Source organism: Lissotriton helveticus, chromosome 6, assembly GCF_964261635.1.
Source record: "Lissotriton helveticus chromosome 6, aLisHel1.1, whole genome shotgun sequence".
Classification (NCBI taxonomy): Eukaryota; Metazoa; Chordata; class Amphibia; order Caudata; family Salamandridae; genus Lissotriton; species Lissotriton helveticus.
Window position 1 is genome coordinate 1,377,377,935 of NC_136067.1, and position 20,872 is coordinate 1,377,398,806.

Genomic DNA, 20,872 nt, shown 5'->3' on the forward strand with positions numbered 1-20,872 from the left:
AAAACCCATACCCACACTGAACGTTAAAATTACTCCTGGCACCCTAAAACCCATACCCATGCTGAACATTAAATTCTCCCCTTACCCCCCAAAACCCATACCCACCCTGAACCCTAAAATTACCTCTGGCACCCCAAAACCCATACCCGCACTGATCCCTAAAATTACACCCTTGCCCCCTCAAATCCATTACCACTCTGAACCCCAAAATTACCCCCCGGCACCCCAAAACCCATACCCACCCTGAACCCTAAAATTACCCCCCTGGCACCCCAAAACCCATTACCACTCTGGACCCTAAAATCACCCCCTTGGAGCCCCAAAACTCATACCCGCGCTGATCCTTAAAATTACCCCTGGCACCCTAAAACCCATACCGAACATTAAATTCTCCCCTGGCACCCCAAAACCCATACCCACGCTGAACCCTAATATTACCCCTGGTTCCCCAAAACCCATACCCACCCTGAAGCCTAAAATTACCCCTGGCACCCCAAAACCCACATCCACCCTGAACCCCTAAATTACCCTCCTGGCCCCCATACCCGTCCTGAACCCTAAAATTGCCCCCTGGCACACCAAAACCCATTACTACCCTGAACCCTAAAATTATCCCTGGCACCCTAAAACCCATACCCACTCAGAACCCTACAATTACCCCCTGGCACCCCAATCCGTAACCCACCCTGAACCCTAAAACTACCCACTAGCACCCCAAAAAATGAACACTACAAACTTACACTACATATTCATATTCGGAGGGGACTCTCCTCTTTAGAGAAAGATCCATGGCCCTGTTCACCATTTATCTGGTGAGGTGCGCTGTGGATGTGAATTCCCTACAAGTGCACGGACAGCAGGGGGAATGGGATGTCCAGTGCAAGTGAAGCTTTTCCTCTGTAAATTAATTCCTTCTGGCGTCATAGCCCAGGGTTTGCTGTCTGTGCACTTGTATGGAATACACATCCATGCAAGTGCACAGACAGCAAACCCTGGGCTATGACGCCAGAGAAATTCCTTTACAAAGGAAAAGCATCACCTGCACTGGCCGTCCCTTTCCCCCTGCTGTGTGCATCTTCCCACTCCCACCCCATGCATAGCTGCCAAGGTTTCAGATTGCTACGTGTGACATTTTCATAATTTCTGTGTAATTATGAGTGACATTTCAATTACTATGAGTGACACTATCGCCGTCACAACTATCAGTGTCCCCCAACCATCACTGGCACGGCCCAAACTTAGCTGCCAAGTTCTCAGTACACACAAGTAACATTTCTATGTTTTCAAATCAAGTATAAGTGATTTTCACATCTCCTGTGCAATGCCTTCAGTGATACTTTATAAGGAGCAGTGGTTTAAGAAAATGTATGGTACAAAATGATAAAAAAAATTATTACGTGCGTGTAGTACCTGGATTAAATACACCACTCACACCTGGCATGATTTGTGAAGTTGCCCTGCACCCTTTCCTACCATACCATACCTTCCTGTAATATGTTTAGGAGCATTTAATAAAATTCAGCAGGTAATCTATACCAAATAACAGCTGTCTTATCTCAGGGTTGGCCTGTTTATACCCTTTTGATCTGTAAGTAGAAATTAATGTTGTTGTAAACAAAATGTTACACTAGTTTGGTATTTCAGTTTTGCAATTGATACGCATTACCTAAATTAATGACAGCAGTTTTCCGATCTCTGAAGAATTTAGCTGTCATCTGCCATGGCGCGCACTGCACATCTATCCCTGCTCCCTACCAAATTGTTGCTGCTGGCTGGCCTCATCCTCGCGCTGGGTTGGGTTGTCTCCCAGGTTCTACAGTACAGACGGCCTTCTGATTTTTGGGATGGGGGATGTCACAAGCCTCGACTGAAACCTTGACAAGTTTGGGCTGGCGGTCACACAAACGCTTGTGCGCTCTGGTGACCGAAAAAGGCCCGGGATCGGGAAAATGAACGAACACTGTGCCAGTTCCTGAAACCATATGTGATTGGAGGGCAAGAGTTGCAAATCGATTCTTGACAACAATCCGAGGTAAGTAATCTGTGGGGGGTTAGGAAGGCATGGGCCCAGCAGGCTGCAAACCAACAACCTCTACCATGACCCTACCCACAACACTGAAAGGGTCGGGTCAGACGGCACAGAAAGTCTGCTGATGGCAGCGCTGCAAAGAAAAACAAAGATGCCGCCCGGCGTCATTCTGCCTATATGGGGCCAATCTGCGAGGTGTGTGACGCTGCTGGCCATCAAAGGGGAGCCCCTTTGATGGCACACACTGCGCAGGAAAATTGCAGGCAAGGCTCCGCTCATGGATCACTCATGCCTGTAGCGCTGTAGAGAGCAATCCGGGCTCTTCTATAATACCCAGAGTAAACTCGGACAGAGGCAGGCCAGGCGGGGCACGGCTAATCTGTAAAACACGGGCCTCGCCATGTATGATTCAATTCCAGCTCCGATTATTCAGTTTCTTCATTATAAATTAACAGAAAAATAAAATAATTTTACTTACCCAGAATTACATTTATTAAAGTTGAGCAGCAGACTCACGGGGGCGAGTGAGTAACCCGCCTGCAGCGCTGGGTGTCGGCTGAGCCGCAGAGGGTGCAGCTCCGGCTGCCCACGGGATCCGTTATGCCGCCACCGCTGCAACAGAGATGGAAGCAGCGTGCTCAACTGCACTACCAAAATCCCGCGCGCACACAGCAGTGGAGCAGCCCCGCCAGTTACCAAATTTAAAATATACCGCCCTCTCGCGCCTGCCTGCCCATCCAATTAAAACGGGTCTCACAATTTGGCACTCACAATGACTCCTCTACTGACGTCAGTCCTCTTGGTGTTACATTGTAGCACAGGAGCAGATTAACCATTCCCATAGCCTGCCGTAGAAGCACACATCGCGCTACGCGCTACTACTGCAGATTTCAATATTGGTGCATTATAGGCACTTTGGCTTTACAGCTGAGAGGCGCTATAATGCGTGACAACTCATTTCAGTGCGGTAATGCGGATTACCACACTGAAATGCGTTAGTCTAACGCCCGATGCGTGATACTTGACAGGACTGCCCATGCTGAAGCCATCAAGAGGTTAGGTGAAATCCCTGCCTTCAGGCAAGGATATCACCTCGGCGCTAGTAAAGGAAAACAAGAGGGGGGAGGGCTGGGGGTTTACTTGATACTGTTCAGAGGCTGGCTGGCTGGCTCGGGCTGCCGGGCCTCTCAGAATGCATCAATAACAATGACATTCTCAGCTCCGATGCGCAGTCATCTCAGTGCGTGTCAATTAGCCCGGGCTGAAGAAGACGAGGGGGGGGCTGAAGCCCGGTGAGCTCAATGGGTGTTGCGCGCCTGCTGCCCACTGATTAGGGTATCAAGAAAACGGTCTGCACTACCTGTCTATTTCAAAGAATGCGATTAAGTCGTTAAATATACCACTCCAGCAATACCATGTGCTCGAGCAAGAAAATATAAAGCAATTATTTTAACAAACATTTTATTTTTGTTTTGCTATTATTCACATATTTTACATAAGTGTATAAATCATGTCTTTACATCATAAAATATATACAAAAATAACACTGGCCCTCAATGGTGAAAATTTCCATGGACTACCTTTCATACAAATCATTCATACACTCTCACACTCGCATAGACCCATTCAGACTGTGAAGACACACTTAACATTCATCAAAAATTATACCTAAATATGATATAAGGTCCCTATACAGATGCAACATAGAACACATTTTCTTTTCATAAGGCAATTAACTTGCTGGTATGCGATCCAAAACTTATAAAGATTTGCATCAAAAGTCTCAACGTAAGTTTGAATAAATAAATTGAAGATTAAATCAGCATAAATTTGTTTTACATATATCAAACAATAAGATACATGTGTAAGGAACAAAAAATGTCAATCAAACACGCCGACGCGCGTTTCGATGTTACCACCCCCAATGTCGTGTGTCACCTTCAGGGCGTAACAGTAAATTCGTGTCAGGAGTCCATGGGGCCTGGCGAGAGATAGAAGACCAAACAAGATAAGTTTGTCAACTCGAAAGATTCAAACAGAATGATTGAAATGATGGATGATTCTGCACAATATTGATGAATCGCAAAAACAAAGAGTGAAAACGTTTAGGGATGGCAACGAGTGAGTTCAAATTGGAGCACCCATCCAGTAGGTGGCGTCATAAACCTGGAAATGGACGAATATCGGCCAACCAGGCGAAGAATCTACGCTGTCAAAGCTGCTCAAACGTCAGAAATTTTAAATGCAACATCAAACTTTCTGAAACATACCAAGCATTGAGATAAACGGCTCCTAGTACAATGAGTCTTAGCTTCCTGTGACTTTTGCAAACACACCATAAGGCAGTGGCCCAGTGATAAAAACAGTATGCAAATCCGAGACGAATGCTCCCGGAAACCAGGATAACAGATTTCAAGGAAGCGGACGGCAGATAAGGCAGTCCGCGGGTGCCCGCAGAATGCTTTTGAGGAATGTTAAGTGCGTCTTCACAGTCTGAATGGGTCTATGTGAGTGTGAGAGTGTATGAATGATTTGTATGAAAGGTAGTCCATGGGAATTTTCACCATTGAGGGCCAGTGTTATTTTTGTATACATTTTATGATGTAGAGACATGATTTATACACTTATGTAAAATTAGTGAATAATCTCAAAACAAAAATCAAATGTTTGTTTAAATAATTGCTTGATATTTTCTTGCTTGAGCACATGGTATAGCTGGAGTGGTATATTTATCGGCTTAATCGCGTTTTTTGAAATAGACAGGTAGTGCAGACTGTTTTCTTGATACCTTGATTTTCCCCTATTGCTCTACGTTCATCCTTTTAAGGGTCCCCCTATTACCTATTGGCTGCCCACTGATTAGCACAATAGTCAAGAGAGTAGCCAACAGGGAGTGTAACCAAGTCACAGGGCGACCACATCTCAGATGACAGAGTAGTTCTCTGTAGCTTAGTGATGCCAGTAAAGCTTTAAGGAAGAAGTCGTCGGGAGAAGGCAGAGGCCAACTTATGCGAGAAATGACTACAGGCTTGCCATCCACAGTCTGAGGCACAGCATGAGGAGAGCATCAGTAGTCACCAATTCTAAGAGGAGACCATCCAGCGGTTAAGAAAGATAGATATGAGGCAGGTGGGGGCTTCCGTCCGAATTCCAGCAAGCCAGTGATCTGAAGCCTATAGATCAGCATGATAACGTGTGCCAGGTAAACTTAAATCTTAGATTTCTTATATTATGGTTGCCATTGGGAGGCAGTGATATTGGATCCTAAGTGAAAAGCAAAGAGGAAGTAGAATCCAGAAAAATAGAGGATTATTTAAGAGATAAACACTGTTGGAAATTATGAGAGACTACTTGCTACGCATCCTTCTTGTGGCATCCCTCTTGGTGAATTTAGAGCAGGGCATATTTAAATAACAGATCTAAGCTTATTTGAAAAATGGGAATATCCGTTGTCAGATATGGATAAATGGAATGAGTTAGTTATCTCAACAATGAACAATCCAAATGCAAACTAAATGATATGATTTTTTATATAAAATGGACTCAATGAGAAAATGTTGCCTGCCATTGTGTTTAGTTTCCAAATGGACATGACATTGTTGCAAATAAGTACCCTTTTTAACACTGCATGGATTTTGGTATGGCTCATTCAAAAATATATTAACTTTTAGGCATGAAAGAACATGAACAGTGACAGACTGTCAAGTTTTTGTGTGGTAATCAAATCTTACTTTTCCCAGCAGGAAACATCAAGCAGAATGGGAGTGAACTTCAGGATGCAGTCATTGATGAAGAAGCCATTTTGAATCTCATGGAAACTAGTCAAACATTTCAACCTCTATCCCAAAGGCTCAGCCAATCTCCAGTTTTCAGTAAGTACAATGTTGGTGATGCAAGCTGTAGGGTAATCATGCAGAATCTCTTTTCTATTTTTTCTTTTTATTCAGTAAGGTATTTTTTAGGAAGGTACTGTTACAAACAGTGTGGTATGTATCTCTGCACATTCCCCTTTCTCGTCCAGGACAGTATTCCACTACTGCACCTCCAACACTTCCAACCCATCTGCGCCACTTAAAGTAAAAGATGGGGGATGGTGATTATGGAATGGTGGAAGGGACATTTATATCTCAAGGTACATGTTATCAATCACTAGCAGAGCCTTTGTTTTAGCAAAGTGTTCCTCTCCCATTCTTGCACTTCCATGCACCTTCTTTCATTTTGTCCTGTTTACTGAATTGGGTTTCTTTAAAATCGAGCAGGTACCATTTTTGGATCACGCGGCCTCTGTAGGCGCACCACACACCTGTCTATCCTACACCTCTTTTAACCGCAGAGTACTCACCATAACAATATCCACAGGCTCCAGACTGCTGCCAGGGTATTTTCTCCGCAGTGCCCAGCACACTGATGGGTGGGCTGCAGGTCCATACAGCCCCGAAAGTGATACGGTGGAGCCGCATACAAGTGCCACTCATGCATGCTGATGTCAGTTCTTTTCTTTTTGTTCACTTAGTGCAGATTCATTGCTCTGCTCCCAGTTTTAGCCATTTTCGATAACTTCAAATGATTATGCGCAGTGCGTCAGTGACGATGCCTCCCTTGAAAACTGCAAGAATCAAGCCATGACTGCATGAAGCAGATGTTTGTGACCGACCTGCATGACGTGTGCCTTTGGTGCTTTGGCTCAGTTCACGACTTGTGCAATAAATGCTCACTCATGCGCCCTAAGGCAATCTAAAATAAACTGATTTTAGTCCAGTGCGAAATACCATTCCCACTCAGAGTCTTCCTAATAACTCGAAGATATTCCATAAGCTCAAGAAGGTCAAGCTGGACTCAGATCCCCAAGGATCACTCTTTGACGAATTTGTGACTACAAGGGAGATTCCAGCGCTACCTCCATGTGGCAATATAGCCTTTAATTAGGGTTTCACATCTAAGGGAAAGAGTTACCACCTGTTCTCAACAAGTATCCTCCGTGATTGTATTGGATGTTCTATGCATAAATGTATGGACAGTGTATGTACAAGGTAGGAATCCAGGTCCTGATGAATGCTGCACACACCGTAAGGGACCACCAGGCAGAAACCTGCTGGCCACTGTAGTGCAGAAGTGCTGATCCTCCTAAGCATCCATATTTAATCATCTCCTATGTATTTGAGAAATGAATTACTTTGTGAGGTACCTGGGAGATGTTTAAACTACAATCTCAGGATCCGCAATCCTCTCATACCCAAATTAAGAATTTCAAAATGCTTTCTTGAATATAAGAAGCCCATTTGCCAATATCATTGATGGCGAATGAGGAAGTCAGAGGATGAATCATGACACCCGTGGAGGTGTGTGAGGTCTTACCCAATGTATTTTGTGATATAGTCACTTCCCCTTGAGCATACACAGGGGCCACATAAAGACTCTATTCAACCCATGGATTAAATAATCCTCTGGATATAGTACAGATACATCGAGTTTGGGATTTTTGTTCTGTCTGGTATGAGTTGGGGGGGGGGGGGGGGGCGTAAATCCCAATGGCCTAATCCACCTAGTTTCATCCCTTTAAACCTTAGAGGATTTCTGGTTGATAGTGCAAGCAGGTCTGAACTGTGTCCCTCCACTCAAAATCAGGAAAAATAGCACAAGGCTGTCAATTAAAAGGTCACTTCTCACAAGGATCATCTGACTATGATTTGGTCCTTGGTACACCCTGAATTCCTTGTGTTGCCGTTGGCCCACAGCAAATTGCTGCCTTTAAGAATGCCATGCTGCATCTATTTCAGACTCTCCCAGCTCCCTCTGGCACACCTTAGGGCTGCACTGAGCTAGGAGGGACTCCACTAGCACTTCCTGCCTTCCCTCTGTGCCAATAGATCCCCTTGGGCCCAGGCCTGTTCTGATGACGGTTCATGTTTCCACTCCCATGTTCCACACCAGTGCCTTGAACGCTGATCCCGCCGGTGTCAGCCCAGGACACAATCCCAACACTTGTATCTGACCTCAAGCCATTGTCTGCTCGTTCCAGGCCTATGTTGTGCTATGAGGCACAACCAGACTCTATTCCTCTACCCCTGTCTTAGCGTCCTTATACAGAGGCTGTATGCATTATTTGGACCCGACTCCTGACACTGTTCAGGGATGCAAAATGCTTCCACAACACTGCTGACAAGGATATGGACAGCCTACCTCACTATCCTCCTGATGGGCAGAAGCTGGATTTACAGAATGCCGGTGGACTAGGTTCATTCCCAGAAACTGAACTGGATTCTGCCATCTGTGCGACCAACAGAAGAAAGTACCTCTTTTGCGGTGATCTTGTGAAGGGCAACACAAGAGCTTGATTTACAGTTGTCTCCTGTTGACACTAAGGCAAACTTGTTGACTGAGATCCTTCAGCCTGGTCCAACTTCTTCAGAGGCATTGTTTCCGTTCAACAAGACACCCTTATGGCTGTGAGAAGTTGGCCTGGTATATGCTGTCCACTAGTTATAGTAGGCACCTTGTACCAGTCCAATCGACCCTTATTGATGATTAGGTTAAAGACAACTTTTATTGAAAGCTATCCCAGTGGTAGCAATGGAGAGCAGCCTTCAGGCTAAGTCTCGAAAGAATGTAAAGCAGCTTGGTTTACCAGATTATAACCTCTTGAATGATCAAGTGAAAGGAGAACCACACAAGGTATATATAAAATGTATGTATGTATTACTAAATACTGCCTACTAACCTCTTTATGAGATTAGTGAACAAGGCACACAATAATACAGTAATAGAACAACAGTAAATAGCACAATACACAGCGGGCTCCAGGGGGAGACCGAACCATATACTAAGAAAGTGGTATAACAACTACAACTTGACTAGGAACAGTGCCTAGAGCATGTAGAATAACTGGGACCCCAAGGAACCACCCAAGGTAGTGACACAGGGGACCCACGGGGGACGCGTGCAGTGTGAGAACACAGCTGCGAGCCCCCTACAATCCTATGGGAAAGTTGCAGTTGGAATTTTAACGTTTAAGGACACTTAGGAGAGGACTTTGAGCAAACCTTCTCAGACTTAGAAGGTTCTAAGGCCAGCACCAACGTGAGCCCCGGAGTACTCGTGTTACCTAACCCAGGGAAGCCGGGTGCATAGTGTCAAATGGTGTTGGGAATCTTTGTCGTTTTCAATGGCGAGATGCTGCAAAGTGCTGCTGCTGTGAAGAGGAAAAGTGTCCGGTGTGATGCAAGCCTGGATCGGATCTGTGAAGAACCGGAAAGCAGAAGGGACAGAGTCTGGTCACTTGCCAGCGACCAGGAGTTCGGTAGACGAATGCCCACCAATGTCGGGTGTTTCAGGTGCGAAGAGGTGAAGCTTGACTCTGCTGCCACGGTGACCAGGAGACGACGACGACCAAAGTCCGCAGGCGAGCTGTCCCATGAAGAATGCTGAGTGTTGGGGGGGGGGGGGGTCGGTGTCCGGATTGGAAGCTTGTTTCCTTCCCAGTATAAGAATTGGCTTGGTAGTTTGGTTTGCCCTGTTCCCATCATGCACTGGGACAGGAACAGACTAATTTGCATATAGCCAAGTTCTGAGCTGGGATGGTGCAGTGAGCTAAAAAACAGTGATGGATTAAAACCATGATCTATTGACTTGGTAAGAGTATTCTGCATCATTCAGAAACTCTGTCCATCACCTTTTCCAAAATCGATTTTATCCACACTATGTGTGGGAGGGTATACTCAGACGTGAGTCCCTTGCTCATTGCACCATCAGGATTCAGGCAAGCCGGGCCGAAGAAGGCTGTGATGCCAGAAACCGGTCCCCGGAAGCTTGTTTCCTTCCCAGTATAAGAATTGGCTTGGTAGTTTGGTTTGCCCTGTTCCCATCATGCACTGGGACAGGAACAGACTAATTTGCATATAGCCAAGTTCTGAGCTGGGATGGTGCAGTGAGCTAAAAAACAGTGATGGATTAAAACCATGATCTATTGACTTGGTAAGAGTATTCTGCATCATTCAGAAACTCTGTCCATCACCTTTTCCAAAATCGATTTTATCCACACTATGTGTGGGAGGGTATACTCAGACGTGAGTCCCTTGCTCATTGCACCATCAGGATTCAGGCAAGCCGGGCCGAAGAAGGCTGTGATGCCAGAAACCGGTCCCCGGAAGCTTGTTTCCTTCCCAGTATAAGAATTGGCTTGGTAGTTTGGTTTGCCCTGTTCCCATCATGCACTGGGACAGGAACAGACTAATTTGCATATAGCCAAGTTCTGAGCTGGGATGGTGCAGTGAGCTAAAAAACAGTGATGGATTAAAACCATGATCTATTGACTTGGTAAGAGTATTCTGCATCATTCAGAAACTCTGTCCATCACCTTTTCCAAAATCAAAAGCATCCATCTGGTGATGCCAGGGTCGAGAAAGCTGGTACCGGGTGTATCGGTGCTGTAATATTTCTTCCTCTAGGAGGGTGGAATCATATCTCCCCCTCCAGTACTGGCGGGTAGGTATGATTCCAAGGTGTTTGACACCAAACATGACATGTTTCCTTGCAGCCATTTCAAAGTTAGCATTTACTGCAAGGTTACAATGCACTTAAGAAAATATGGTTGGCTGCATCACAGAACAACCCCTGAGAATAGATTACGAAGGTTGCAGAGGGGCCCTGCTCATGAATGGGCACCCTCTCACACAAAACCCAGCACTCTGCCTTCACGATTGATAAGGCCTGCCATAGGGGTGACTGATAGGTTTATATGCGCAGTGATATAAGGTAGATAGAGGGAACCTATATCTAAATTAGGGGTGCATACACCACCTTACACAGGTTGCTGTAGCAGACCTGTTGTGCCATTTTGAATGGTCTGCCAGGGGTGGCATAATACATGCTGCTGCCCCTGAGAGGCCTCTGGGGTACCTATGCCCTAGGTATATAGCATACCATATACTAGGGACTTATAAGGGTACCCCAGAATCCAATATGGAGTGTACCTAAAGTACATGCAATCAGTTTATAGGAGAAAGCAGCTAGGCTGAGCTCCTGGATAGCAGGATCCCAGCCAGCCTAAGTCGAAACCTGAAACATCAGCAAAAAGTGGGGGTAACTATAAGAAGAAGTTCCTACTCTCCTATAATGGCCACTTGACCGAAGCCATGCTCTGGCCGCCCAGTAAGTCAATCTGTTGCCAGATGTTATGTTAAAAAATATTTGTTGAGCGCACTGCCACCGATTGGTTTCCTGGCGCTAAAATAGACAGAAAACGGAACCTGAGATCGTGAATGTGTTGGGATTAGTGATATGCTTGTCTGAAGAGCCATGTTTTTAAAGCTTTCCTGAATGACATGAGGTCCGAGCAGGACCTGATCTCGAAGGGGAAGGTGTTCCACAGACGAGATGTAGGAACAGCAAATCTGCAACCTCCAGAGCGCTTGCGTTTGAAAGCGGGTGTTTGGAGGAGGGCTAGGTGGGCAGAGCGCAGATTTCGGGAGGGAATATGCCTGATGATGAGATTATCTATAAATTTGGGACTTTTACAGTGGAGAGATTTAAAAATCATGCAACGGTTTTAAAGGAGCAGCGTTTGGCCAAAGGGAGCCAGTGAAGGATCCTAAGCAGTGGGGATGCTGAATGCCATCTAGATTGTGCAGTGATAAGTCTGGCCGCGTAGTTCTGGACCATCTGGAGGCGCTTCAGCAGATATAAGGGTACGCCTAGGTATATGGAGTTTGCATAATCCAGGTGAGCGAGCACCGTGGTGATCACCACCTGGATAATGGCCTCTGGAGTGAAGAAGCGTCGCACCTTCCGGATTTTCCTGAGCTGGAAAAAACACTTGGAGACCACTTGACCCACTTGTGTTTTTAAAGAGAGATCACTGTTAAGGGTAACTCCAAGTGTCTTTGCAGAGGAGGTGGGGGTAGGGGCTTGACCCATATCTGATGGCCAGTAGTGGGGTCCCCAGTATTTAGCACTGTCTCCTGTGAGCACCAGCTCGGTTTTTCCAGGGTTTAATTTTAGGTGGTTTTGGTTCATCCAGGAATGGATGAACCTCATGGTAGACTGGAAATGGGAAATGGAGGAGGTGGAGTTGTCAACAGTGAAAAGCAGTTGCAGATCATCTGCGTAGTTGAACACCGTCACCTGCTTGTCTCTTAAGTCCTGGATTAGAGGAAGAATGTAAATGTTAAACAGGTGGGGTGACAACGAGGAGCCCTGAGGGACTCCACAGGTGATGGACTGTTTAGAGCCGGCCAGGGTGCCAAGACGGACCGACTGTGATCGGTTCTCTAAGAAGGACCTCAGCCAACAGGCAGCTAAGCACCTGATGCCGGCCTGGTTGACAGGATCGATCAACATGCCATGGTCGACCGTGTCAAACGCGGCCGACAGATCCAGCAGCACCAGGGCCTGGGGAGAACGTCTATCAGCACAGTCTCTGAGCGAGTCTAGGACCGCAACTACCACTGCCTCTGTTGAATGGGCAGGGCAAAAACCTGCCTGGTGGGGATCAAGACAGTTTGAACCCTCCAAAAAATTGGACAGGTGTTTCGCGACATGAGCTGCCATAACTTTGGCCAAGAAAGGGAGCAGGGAAATTGGCCGGTAGTTTGCCATGCAGGTGGGGTCCGCCCCGGGTTTCTTCAAGAGTGGGATGACTGTTGCTTCCTTAAATGCAGGGGGTACTAAGCCAGATGTAAGAGAGTCATTCAGCAGAGTATAAGCCGGAGTCGGAACGGCGGACAGACACTCTTTAAGGATGTAAGGGGGGCATTTGTCCGAAGGGGCTCCTGATTTAACTCTTGCCAGTAGCTCCAAGAATTGCTCTGAGGTAATAGTGGGAAACCTATTTAATGTGACTTTGTTGGTGGTGGTATGAGTAGCAGAGGGAGTCAGTCAGTCAGCTCATTTAGAATTGAGAAAATATCCTTGGGTCTGTCTGATGAATTAAGAATGCGGGAAGAGAAATAAGCAGTTTTTGTGGCAAGAATGGCCTTCATGTACTCTTTCCTGGCCGTGATAAAATCAGATTTTAAGTCGGGGGAATAGCAGCGACGCCACTGTCGCTCCAGTTGGCGCAAGGACAATTTCTTAACTTTTAGATCTTTTGAGAACAAACGTTGAGCGTCAGCTCGCCGGGCCAGTTTAATTTCTTTATAAGGTGCATGGATGTCGCTTGCGGCTTGAAGCCAACCGGCCAGATTGGATTCGGCTGAGTTAATATCAGGGTGGGGAAGTGGTACCGTATTATTTAATGTTTTTATAAATTCTGATTTGTCGAGTGAATTCCATTTCCTTGCTCTACTGCTAACCAGAGTGGTAGTTGACTTAGTAGAAAAGCAGGTAAGTTTAAACTTGAGGAGAAGGTGGTCTGACCAGAGACATGGGATAGTTACTGGGGCTGTGGTTAGAGGAAAATCGGACCATATCTGGTCCAAAATGTGTCCTTTACAATGGGTAGGGGAGAGGACTTGTTGAGAAAGATTTAGATTTGTAAGGAGCTCGGTGAGTTCGGCGGCATAGGCCGACCCCCAGTGACCCCAGTTTCCTGACAAGGCACCCTACGCCTGAAAGCCTGGTGGTACAGATGTCAACAAGTAAATTTACTCCTGATGCCTTTCTGACCAATCCTCCAGATAGACAGTTGATACATATTGATGAAAAGAGTTTTTTCTCTTCGGTCTATGTGGCCTTAAGATTCTTGAATGAGGTGTGCCTTTTAGGCAGGTGCATCCATGCTTTATGTGACATGGCCAGCAAAATCTTGCCAGCGATCCTGGAAGACCTAGGGGCTTTGTGGCTTAAACAGTACATGATTGCCGGGATCTGGCAAAGTACATCTCGTTGGATTTGACACCTGAGACTGTGTGGGTGGAGCTATTGGCACCAGTTTACTGCTTAGAAGACATTCCTGGATGTGGTCAATCAGGTTTCAGGGGTCCCTTATGGATATGCCCTTTGATGGCTGTTGATTGTTTTGAGAGAAAGCTGCTTCAATCTTTGAATGATATAAGGGCAGCCAAGCAACAGAACGATCCTTGGGACTCTTGTCTTCCATCAAGGAGTTATACCATTAGTATAGGAGAGTTAGGGTTTATTCCAGGGAGTTAGCTTACAGACAATGCCAGCCTTCCCAAACCTTTGCAGTAGTAGCTGGCCCAGTTCGTTTGAGGCAGAGGTATTGCAGCAGCAGAAATAGTTTGCACCAGCAGGGACTGCACTCTTATAACTCTTTTCTCCCCGACTACAAGGACTGCAAAGCCCCATTATCTTGCCCTCACAGACCCATGCTTACCCAGCTGAAGGCAGCATAGGACATTGCCTCCCCAGCTGGACAGCTGTTACATCAGACTGATGAGTCTTACAAATCATTCAAAAGCATTATGCCCTGCCTTTAATTTCCCCCTGCCTCGTTTTTCCCAATAACAGATCGCTTGTCAGTGGACCACTCCACAATCTTGCATCAAGAAGTCTGTCTTCGGAGCAAGACGAAGGGTGCTATTTGCCCAAAGCACCTGAGCATTCAAGTGTTTGCTCTCTTGCAAGGCTACCATTTCGGGAGGACCTTACGTCTCAGCAACATGGAGGGTTAGGGGTGGGGGATGTGCCTGAATCTCTGGAACAAGCACCTGTATGTGGGGATATTGAGTAGTGACACTTGAATAAGTTTGTGCTTCTAACCGTAGTAGCTGAATTTATCCTTGCCGCTCAACACCCTTTGACAAAGTCCATTTATGCTAGGAGAATTTGTTGCCTGGCGTGATGCTTATCATAACTGACCCTCTTCAAGCCACACTTTCAGATGTGTTTTATGTTTTATTGGTGACCCTGAAATGCTTTGCAGCATGCACAGTTAAGGATTATTTGTAGTCCCTTTCGGTTTTTCTGAGTATACCTTGTTAACCACCTCCTTTTAAATCACCTGTTGTGCTGCTCTTGAATAAACATCCGACTCCTGTTTTCCCAATGAAGTGGTTCCTCATGTGCAGTGAGACATGAACTTTAGAGTTGACATTTCTTATATGCATGCCTTTGAGCCAGTACACATCTGCTGTTGGTGAATGTGGGAAATTGGGTTGTTGGTTGACTGGGGTGTTTGCCCTGGTCAAGTAGCAACCACTATTCTAGTCAGGGTGCTGCACAAGCCAATCTTAAATGTACCTGTGCTCAGCCCTCTGGTAGCTTGGCACAGAGCAGTCGGGCTTAACTTAGAGGCAATGTGTAAAGTATTTGTGCAACACTTCAAACAGTAATAAAGGAAAATTACCACAATGAAAGGACCCAGCTCCAATTAGAAAAATATAAATCAAGACCAATATGATAAATCCAAGCCTTACCTAGACGTGATCCCGGTCCCACGAGATAGGACTTTGTACATTCAGGTTAGGTTTGGGCTGCTCCCTGTTAATACCCTAACTTCAAAGTGGCACACAGCTGAGAACACAATGTCAATGTCAATGGTATTTATAAAGCGCAAACAATCATCCTAAATAGGATATCACGGCGCTATCATGACAGTAATGAGTGGTTGACAGGTAACAGAGTCGTAGTTAAAGTTTAATCAGATTTAGGGAAAATAAATGTTTTAGTTGCTTCCTAAAGGACAAATAACAGTCTGTTAGTCTAAGTTCCATAGGCAACTCATTCCAGCTGTTTGCCGCCAGGTGGGAGAACGCCCGTCCACCCATCCTAGCTGTTTTCACACGAGTATTTCTTGCTCTAGCTGCCGTACGGGAGCGCAAGTTCCTGGAGGGAGCATAAAATCTGATTTTATTTTTTAGGATGCGAGGACCCGTATTGTGCAATGCTCTATGCGTTATGCACAGTAGCTTAAAGGTGGCTCTCTGCCTCATTGGTAGCCAATGAAGCTCTCGCAGGCAGCTTTTGGCTGGGTCGTACTTTTTTTTATTACAGATTGCCTTCGCCGCAGCGTTCTGTACGACTTGTAGTTTGGAAAAAAGATAGTCAGCCATTCCCACGAACAGGGAGTTTCCATAGTCCAGCCTACTCATTAGTAAGGACTGGACCAGTATTTTTCTACACTCAATAGGGTTCCATGGAAAAACTTGCCGGAGCATCTTAAGTAGGGCAAAGCCTTTGCCACAGATTGTAGCTACATGGGTTTTCATGCTCAAGGTATTATCTAAAATCACACCTAGATTCTTGGCCGTTGATGCTGGACTGGGAGCAGTGCCCAGAGTTGTGGGCCACCAGCTGCTGTCCCATAGTTGTGTATGCCTACCAAACAACAGCACCTCAGATTTATCTGCGTTTAGCTTAAGGCAATGGTTGTGCATCCAGTTGGCTTGTTCAGTTAAACAGTTCAATAACCTATCCTTAGGGTCATCCTCTTCATCCAATGAAATCATCAGCTGTGTGTCGTCTGCATAAGAACAGATCTCGACACCCCACTTTCTCCCCATTTCGGCTAGTGATGAGACCAACACATTAAATAGGGTTGGACTCAATGAGGCCCCTTGTGGGACCACATACTTGATGTTCTGGGGAGGGGAAACAAAATCACCCATCCATACTGTCTGTGTTCTGTCTTGCAGAAAGGACTGCAGCCACCCTAATGCATCTTCCCGGATCCCCTTGGCTGCAAGGATTTCCAGGAGTCGGTAGTGTGGAACGGTATCAAATGCCGCCGAGAGGTCCAATAAAATCAGGGCGACTGTTTTTCCCTGATCTACCTTGGTTCTAATGTTGTCCATCACTGCCAAGAGTGTTGTCTCGGTGCAATTATTAGTCCGGAACCCTGTTTGGGAAATATCCAATAGATCGTTAGTTTCCAAGAAATTGGAAAGCTGCCTGTTGACTATTCTCCATCACCTTAGACAAATAAGGTAGTTGAGAAATAGGCCAGTAGTTTACCGGATTGTGAATGTCAGACCCGCTTTTTTTAGTAGGGGAGTGACTATGGCGCTTCTCCAAGTCTTCGGGAATTCAGCAGAATTCAGCGAAAGATTAAAAACTTTGGTTACAACTGGGCAAATTATTGGTGTTAACTGTGAGAAAATATGATGCGGGCAGGGATCCAACGGAGAGCCTGATTTTACTTCCATCATAGAATTGCCCACCTCCTCCTCTGAGAATGGGCCAAATCTAGGACAGCTAGCCTGAGCTAGGGATGATACACGGGGTTGTAGTTGTTTCAGTTCATTGTTGGAAAAGGAGGCATAGATCGTATCGATCTTTTCGCAGAAGTATTCATTAATTTTGTTACAGCCTTCTTGCGAGGGAATAAGATCCAGTGAAAGACTGGCAGGGCTGCATAGCTCTTTGACTATTTTAAATAATTCTTTAGATGAATTTTTGCTTTCAGTTATCCTCCGTGAGAAATAATCTTTCTTTGCTTTCCTAATGGCTTTATTGTAAAGCGCAAGATCCCTTTTATATATGGCTCTCGTTTCTTGGGTTTTATTAAGTCTCCAGAGTTGCCCCTGCTGTGGAGCCCAGGTGGAGTGTGTTGCTCATGTCATGTTTGCTTGTCCAGCTTACAACAAAGCAAGGATCAAATGGTTAAAACCAATTTGCAGTGACATGAGCACCAGCGACCACCGGTTTGCTCTGCGTATTTTAAAATCTGACCCCAATGTTCTATTCTCATGTGGGGTGGCCAAGTTTTTAGGCCAAGCTTGGTTAATTAGGATCAAATTCCTACGTCGGGTGACCTCAATATAGGCCCTTGTGACTCTAAAGGCAGCTAAAAAGTTGTGTTACATAGCACTTATTAAAACCACAGATCATATTGGGAGGTTACTACAAATTTAGAATACCTCTCATGATGGAAATAGCACTTTATATAAATACTACTGTGATGGACTGTGCCCCTTTTGTCTTCCTTTCTTTTTTGTATCCCTATAACTATTGAGTACCTGTGGTGGAAGAGATTTGTAGAAAGTGGCATGCACCCTTTTTTAGATTAATGTTTAAAGCGATACTTGTTTTATGCTAACACGATGCATACATTTTTATGTCAAGATATTTTAAACAAACTTTTGTATTCAAAGATTTTTTACCATCGAACACATTATTTTATTGTATAAATGTCAAATAATGCTTTTACGATACATGCTGTCAAATAGAGCTATTTGAACTGAACTGAACTAAACTGATAAATCCAATCAGCAGAACCGGAGATTACAGTTTTAAAGGTTTTAGCGTAAATAGTGCGACAAGCACAAAACACCAACTGTGTATATCTGGTTGCGACCGACCAGGACAGGACAGTGTCACAAGTTCAGGCCGACGTGATGGAGTGCTGGCCCGCTACAGTGACCCAGTTAGGCCCACTTAACAAAGTTCCTTAAATTCTAATTTGCGGAACGTTGCGAGAATCAGCGGTGAAGATGCGCTGCGCAGCCGAAGCGATGTGTCTGTTTCAAGATTCAGCAAGGCTGTGTTGCGAAGGACTGCGTCGTTGAGGATCTCCTCTACTGGACGTATGATATGAAGTCCTGTGTCGAGGATGCGTCGTACCCTCAGGGCAATTCATCTGATCTGAGGAGCTGAGAGGCTGCAATGCAATCTTTGAGGATGCCTTCGATTAGCGCAGAGAATGTGTCACGCAGCGGCGCTACCAAATACGATGAGGGCTGTGTCGGCGAAGCGGGTCTTTGCGATGCGTCCAATCCACGCAGCAGCGGAGATGTGTTGGTTCTGCTCGGGTTTTCGCTGCGCAGAAGAGAAGATGAGTGGGGTTCAGCTTGTTCTACAGAGGCTGGCAGAGCACCTTAGGCCCACTTCCAAGGGTCCTGGACTGGGGTGGCACCACTTGGTAGGGTACACTCACAGATGGCAGAGTCCAGGAGCAAGGTTGTTGAAAGCCAGTTATGTCCCTGAGGATTCAGATGCGTCCGTTCTACTTGGGGTTCCGCCCCGCAGCAGAGGAGATGAGTGGGTTCAGCTTGATCTACAGAGGCTGGCAGAGCACCTTAGGTCCACTCCAAGGGTCCAGGACTGTGTCGGCGATGCGGGTCTTTGCGTCACGTCGAGTCCACGCAGCAGCAGAGATACGTCAGCCAAGTCTGTTTTGATTGTCAGTGTTAGTCATCCTGATTGCCATCTACTCCTTGCGCCGCATTAATAAACAACAGCCTCTGTCAGTGCAACCTCCCTCCATCATCTTCTTTACTGACAAGTTAGTGCTGAGGATCGGGACAGCCTTATCCTGAGTTATGATGCCATTCCACATTGGCGAATCCATCACTCTGCCAATGTTTTTCACTCAGTCTCATCTTTTGAAGAAGTATATACTCCATCGAATTGATCCTAAAGTGATGCTATCCTTTTTCATTGACTGCTTAAGGGACCATCGTACGGATGACCTGCTTGTTATAGCATTTCCTGGCACATTGAAATGGAAGGTAGTGCAGAAAATGACCTTGTTAAGATGGATAGTTGTCTGCATTAAACTTTGTTATACGCTGCCCAGGAACTAACACCGTTAGGCCTGCAGGCTCAATTCACCTGTGTCAAAGCCTCTACAACATCATTGGCAAGGTGGTGCTGGCTCAGGAATTTTGCCAGGCTGCCACGTGCATATATGTTACATTCATGAAACACTGCTGCCTTGCTACTTGCATGAAAGCCTCTGTATTTGCAGCTACCACCTTGGTGGATCCCGCATGATGCTGATCCTGCATGTTAGGGCAAAGTGAAAAGACAAAGCAGATTGCAGTCTTTTCAGAAATCATTCATTTGTAAATGTGGTTCTTAGTTTGTAGACCACTAGGAAAGAGTCCTACCTTCCTGAAAATAGATTGATTTGGTTTAAGGAAACAAAGGTCCTAAGCACATTCAGAAATATAAGCAAATTGCTTATATTTCTGAATGTTCTTAGGACCTTTGTTTCCTTAAACTGACTTATACACTTGGTCCTTAGCTACCTTTTGGGTCCCCCTTGTTTGCCTATGAAAATAGATTGAGTCATCTCAACAAGGGTTTTTCCAAAAATAGATTTTCCCCAAATGGAAAAATCAAAAACATTGGTGGCTGGTGGACTTTGAAAGTGGTGAGGGGGAAAACTTTGTAACCTAATGTAATAAGCGAGCGAGCGAAGCGAGGGAGCCGGAACGGCAAAATTAGGATGCGGGGGGGTTCTCCCCCTGCAAGAACATTTTGAAAAAAATTGATTCAAATGGTGGGTTTTACACTACATATTTACTGCAAATTGTTGAAAAAAGGGGATTCCAAATATAGCATTCTGATAGATACATCTGCCGTGTGGATTCCTCACCTTGTGAATATCCCCTTGCGTCAGCAACATTCGGAAATTCTTTTTGTAGCCTCGCGCCGACGTGGACTCGGACGTCATAGAGACACGACATCGCTCGCAACTCCGCTGACGTCACCGACGCCTACAATAGGCCCACGCCGGCGTGATGACATCAGGTCCCTTTTTTCCGCGTCGTCGATGCTAACGGTTTCGGGATACTCTGTAGCTTCTAGTAACTTTGTTACTATATTTCTACGATTCTCCATTCTCTGACCTTTTTACTCGGTTGTCATGTCGACAAAGAAAACGGGTTTTAAACCCTGTAGGGAATGTGGAAAGATGATGTCTGTTACGGACCCACACCAAGACTGTATTTGGTGTCTGAGCTCTGACCACGACGTTGATGGATGTTCATCGTGTCAAAAGATGAATCCGAAGGCTCTGCGAGAAAGAGAGTCTAAGCTTCTTGTGGCCAAGCTGAAGGCGGATAAAGTTAGAAGGTCTTCAAAACACTCGAAGAGGTCGAAGTCGAGATCCAGATCGAGGTCTCGAGAGGCGTCGGCTTCGAAGTAGTCGTCTGATCACGCTTCCAGCTCTCTTAAAAAACATAAGAAGAGGAGGCATGAGTCCCGACGTCATTCGGATGA

At 45.7% G+C, this 20,872-nt stretch overlaps 1 protein-coding gene across 2 annotated transcripts in view; it reads left to right on the top strand.

The window, feature by feature from the left end:
• The window catches only part of REV3L (REV3 like, DNA directed polymerase zeta catalytic subunit), a 954,247-nt gene that overhangs the window by 422,555 nt on the left and 510,820 nt on the right, over positions 1-20,872 (top strand). The window contains exon 10 of one of the 2 annotated variants that reach the window (XM_078649145.1): positions 5,773-5,901. In XM_078649145.1, the coding sequence (XP_078505271.1) occupies positions 5,773-5,901 (129 nt within the window). Of the gene's footprint in view, positions 1-5,769; positions 5,902-20,872 lie in introns of both variants that reach the window. The other variant, XM_078649144.1, reaches the window with a different exon arrangement.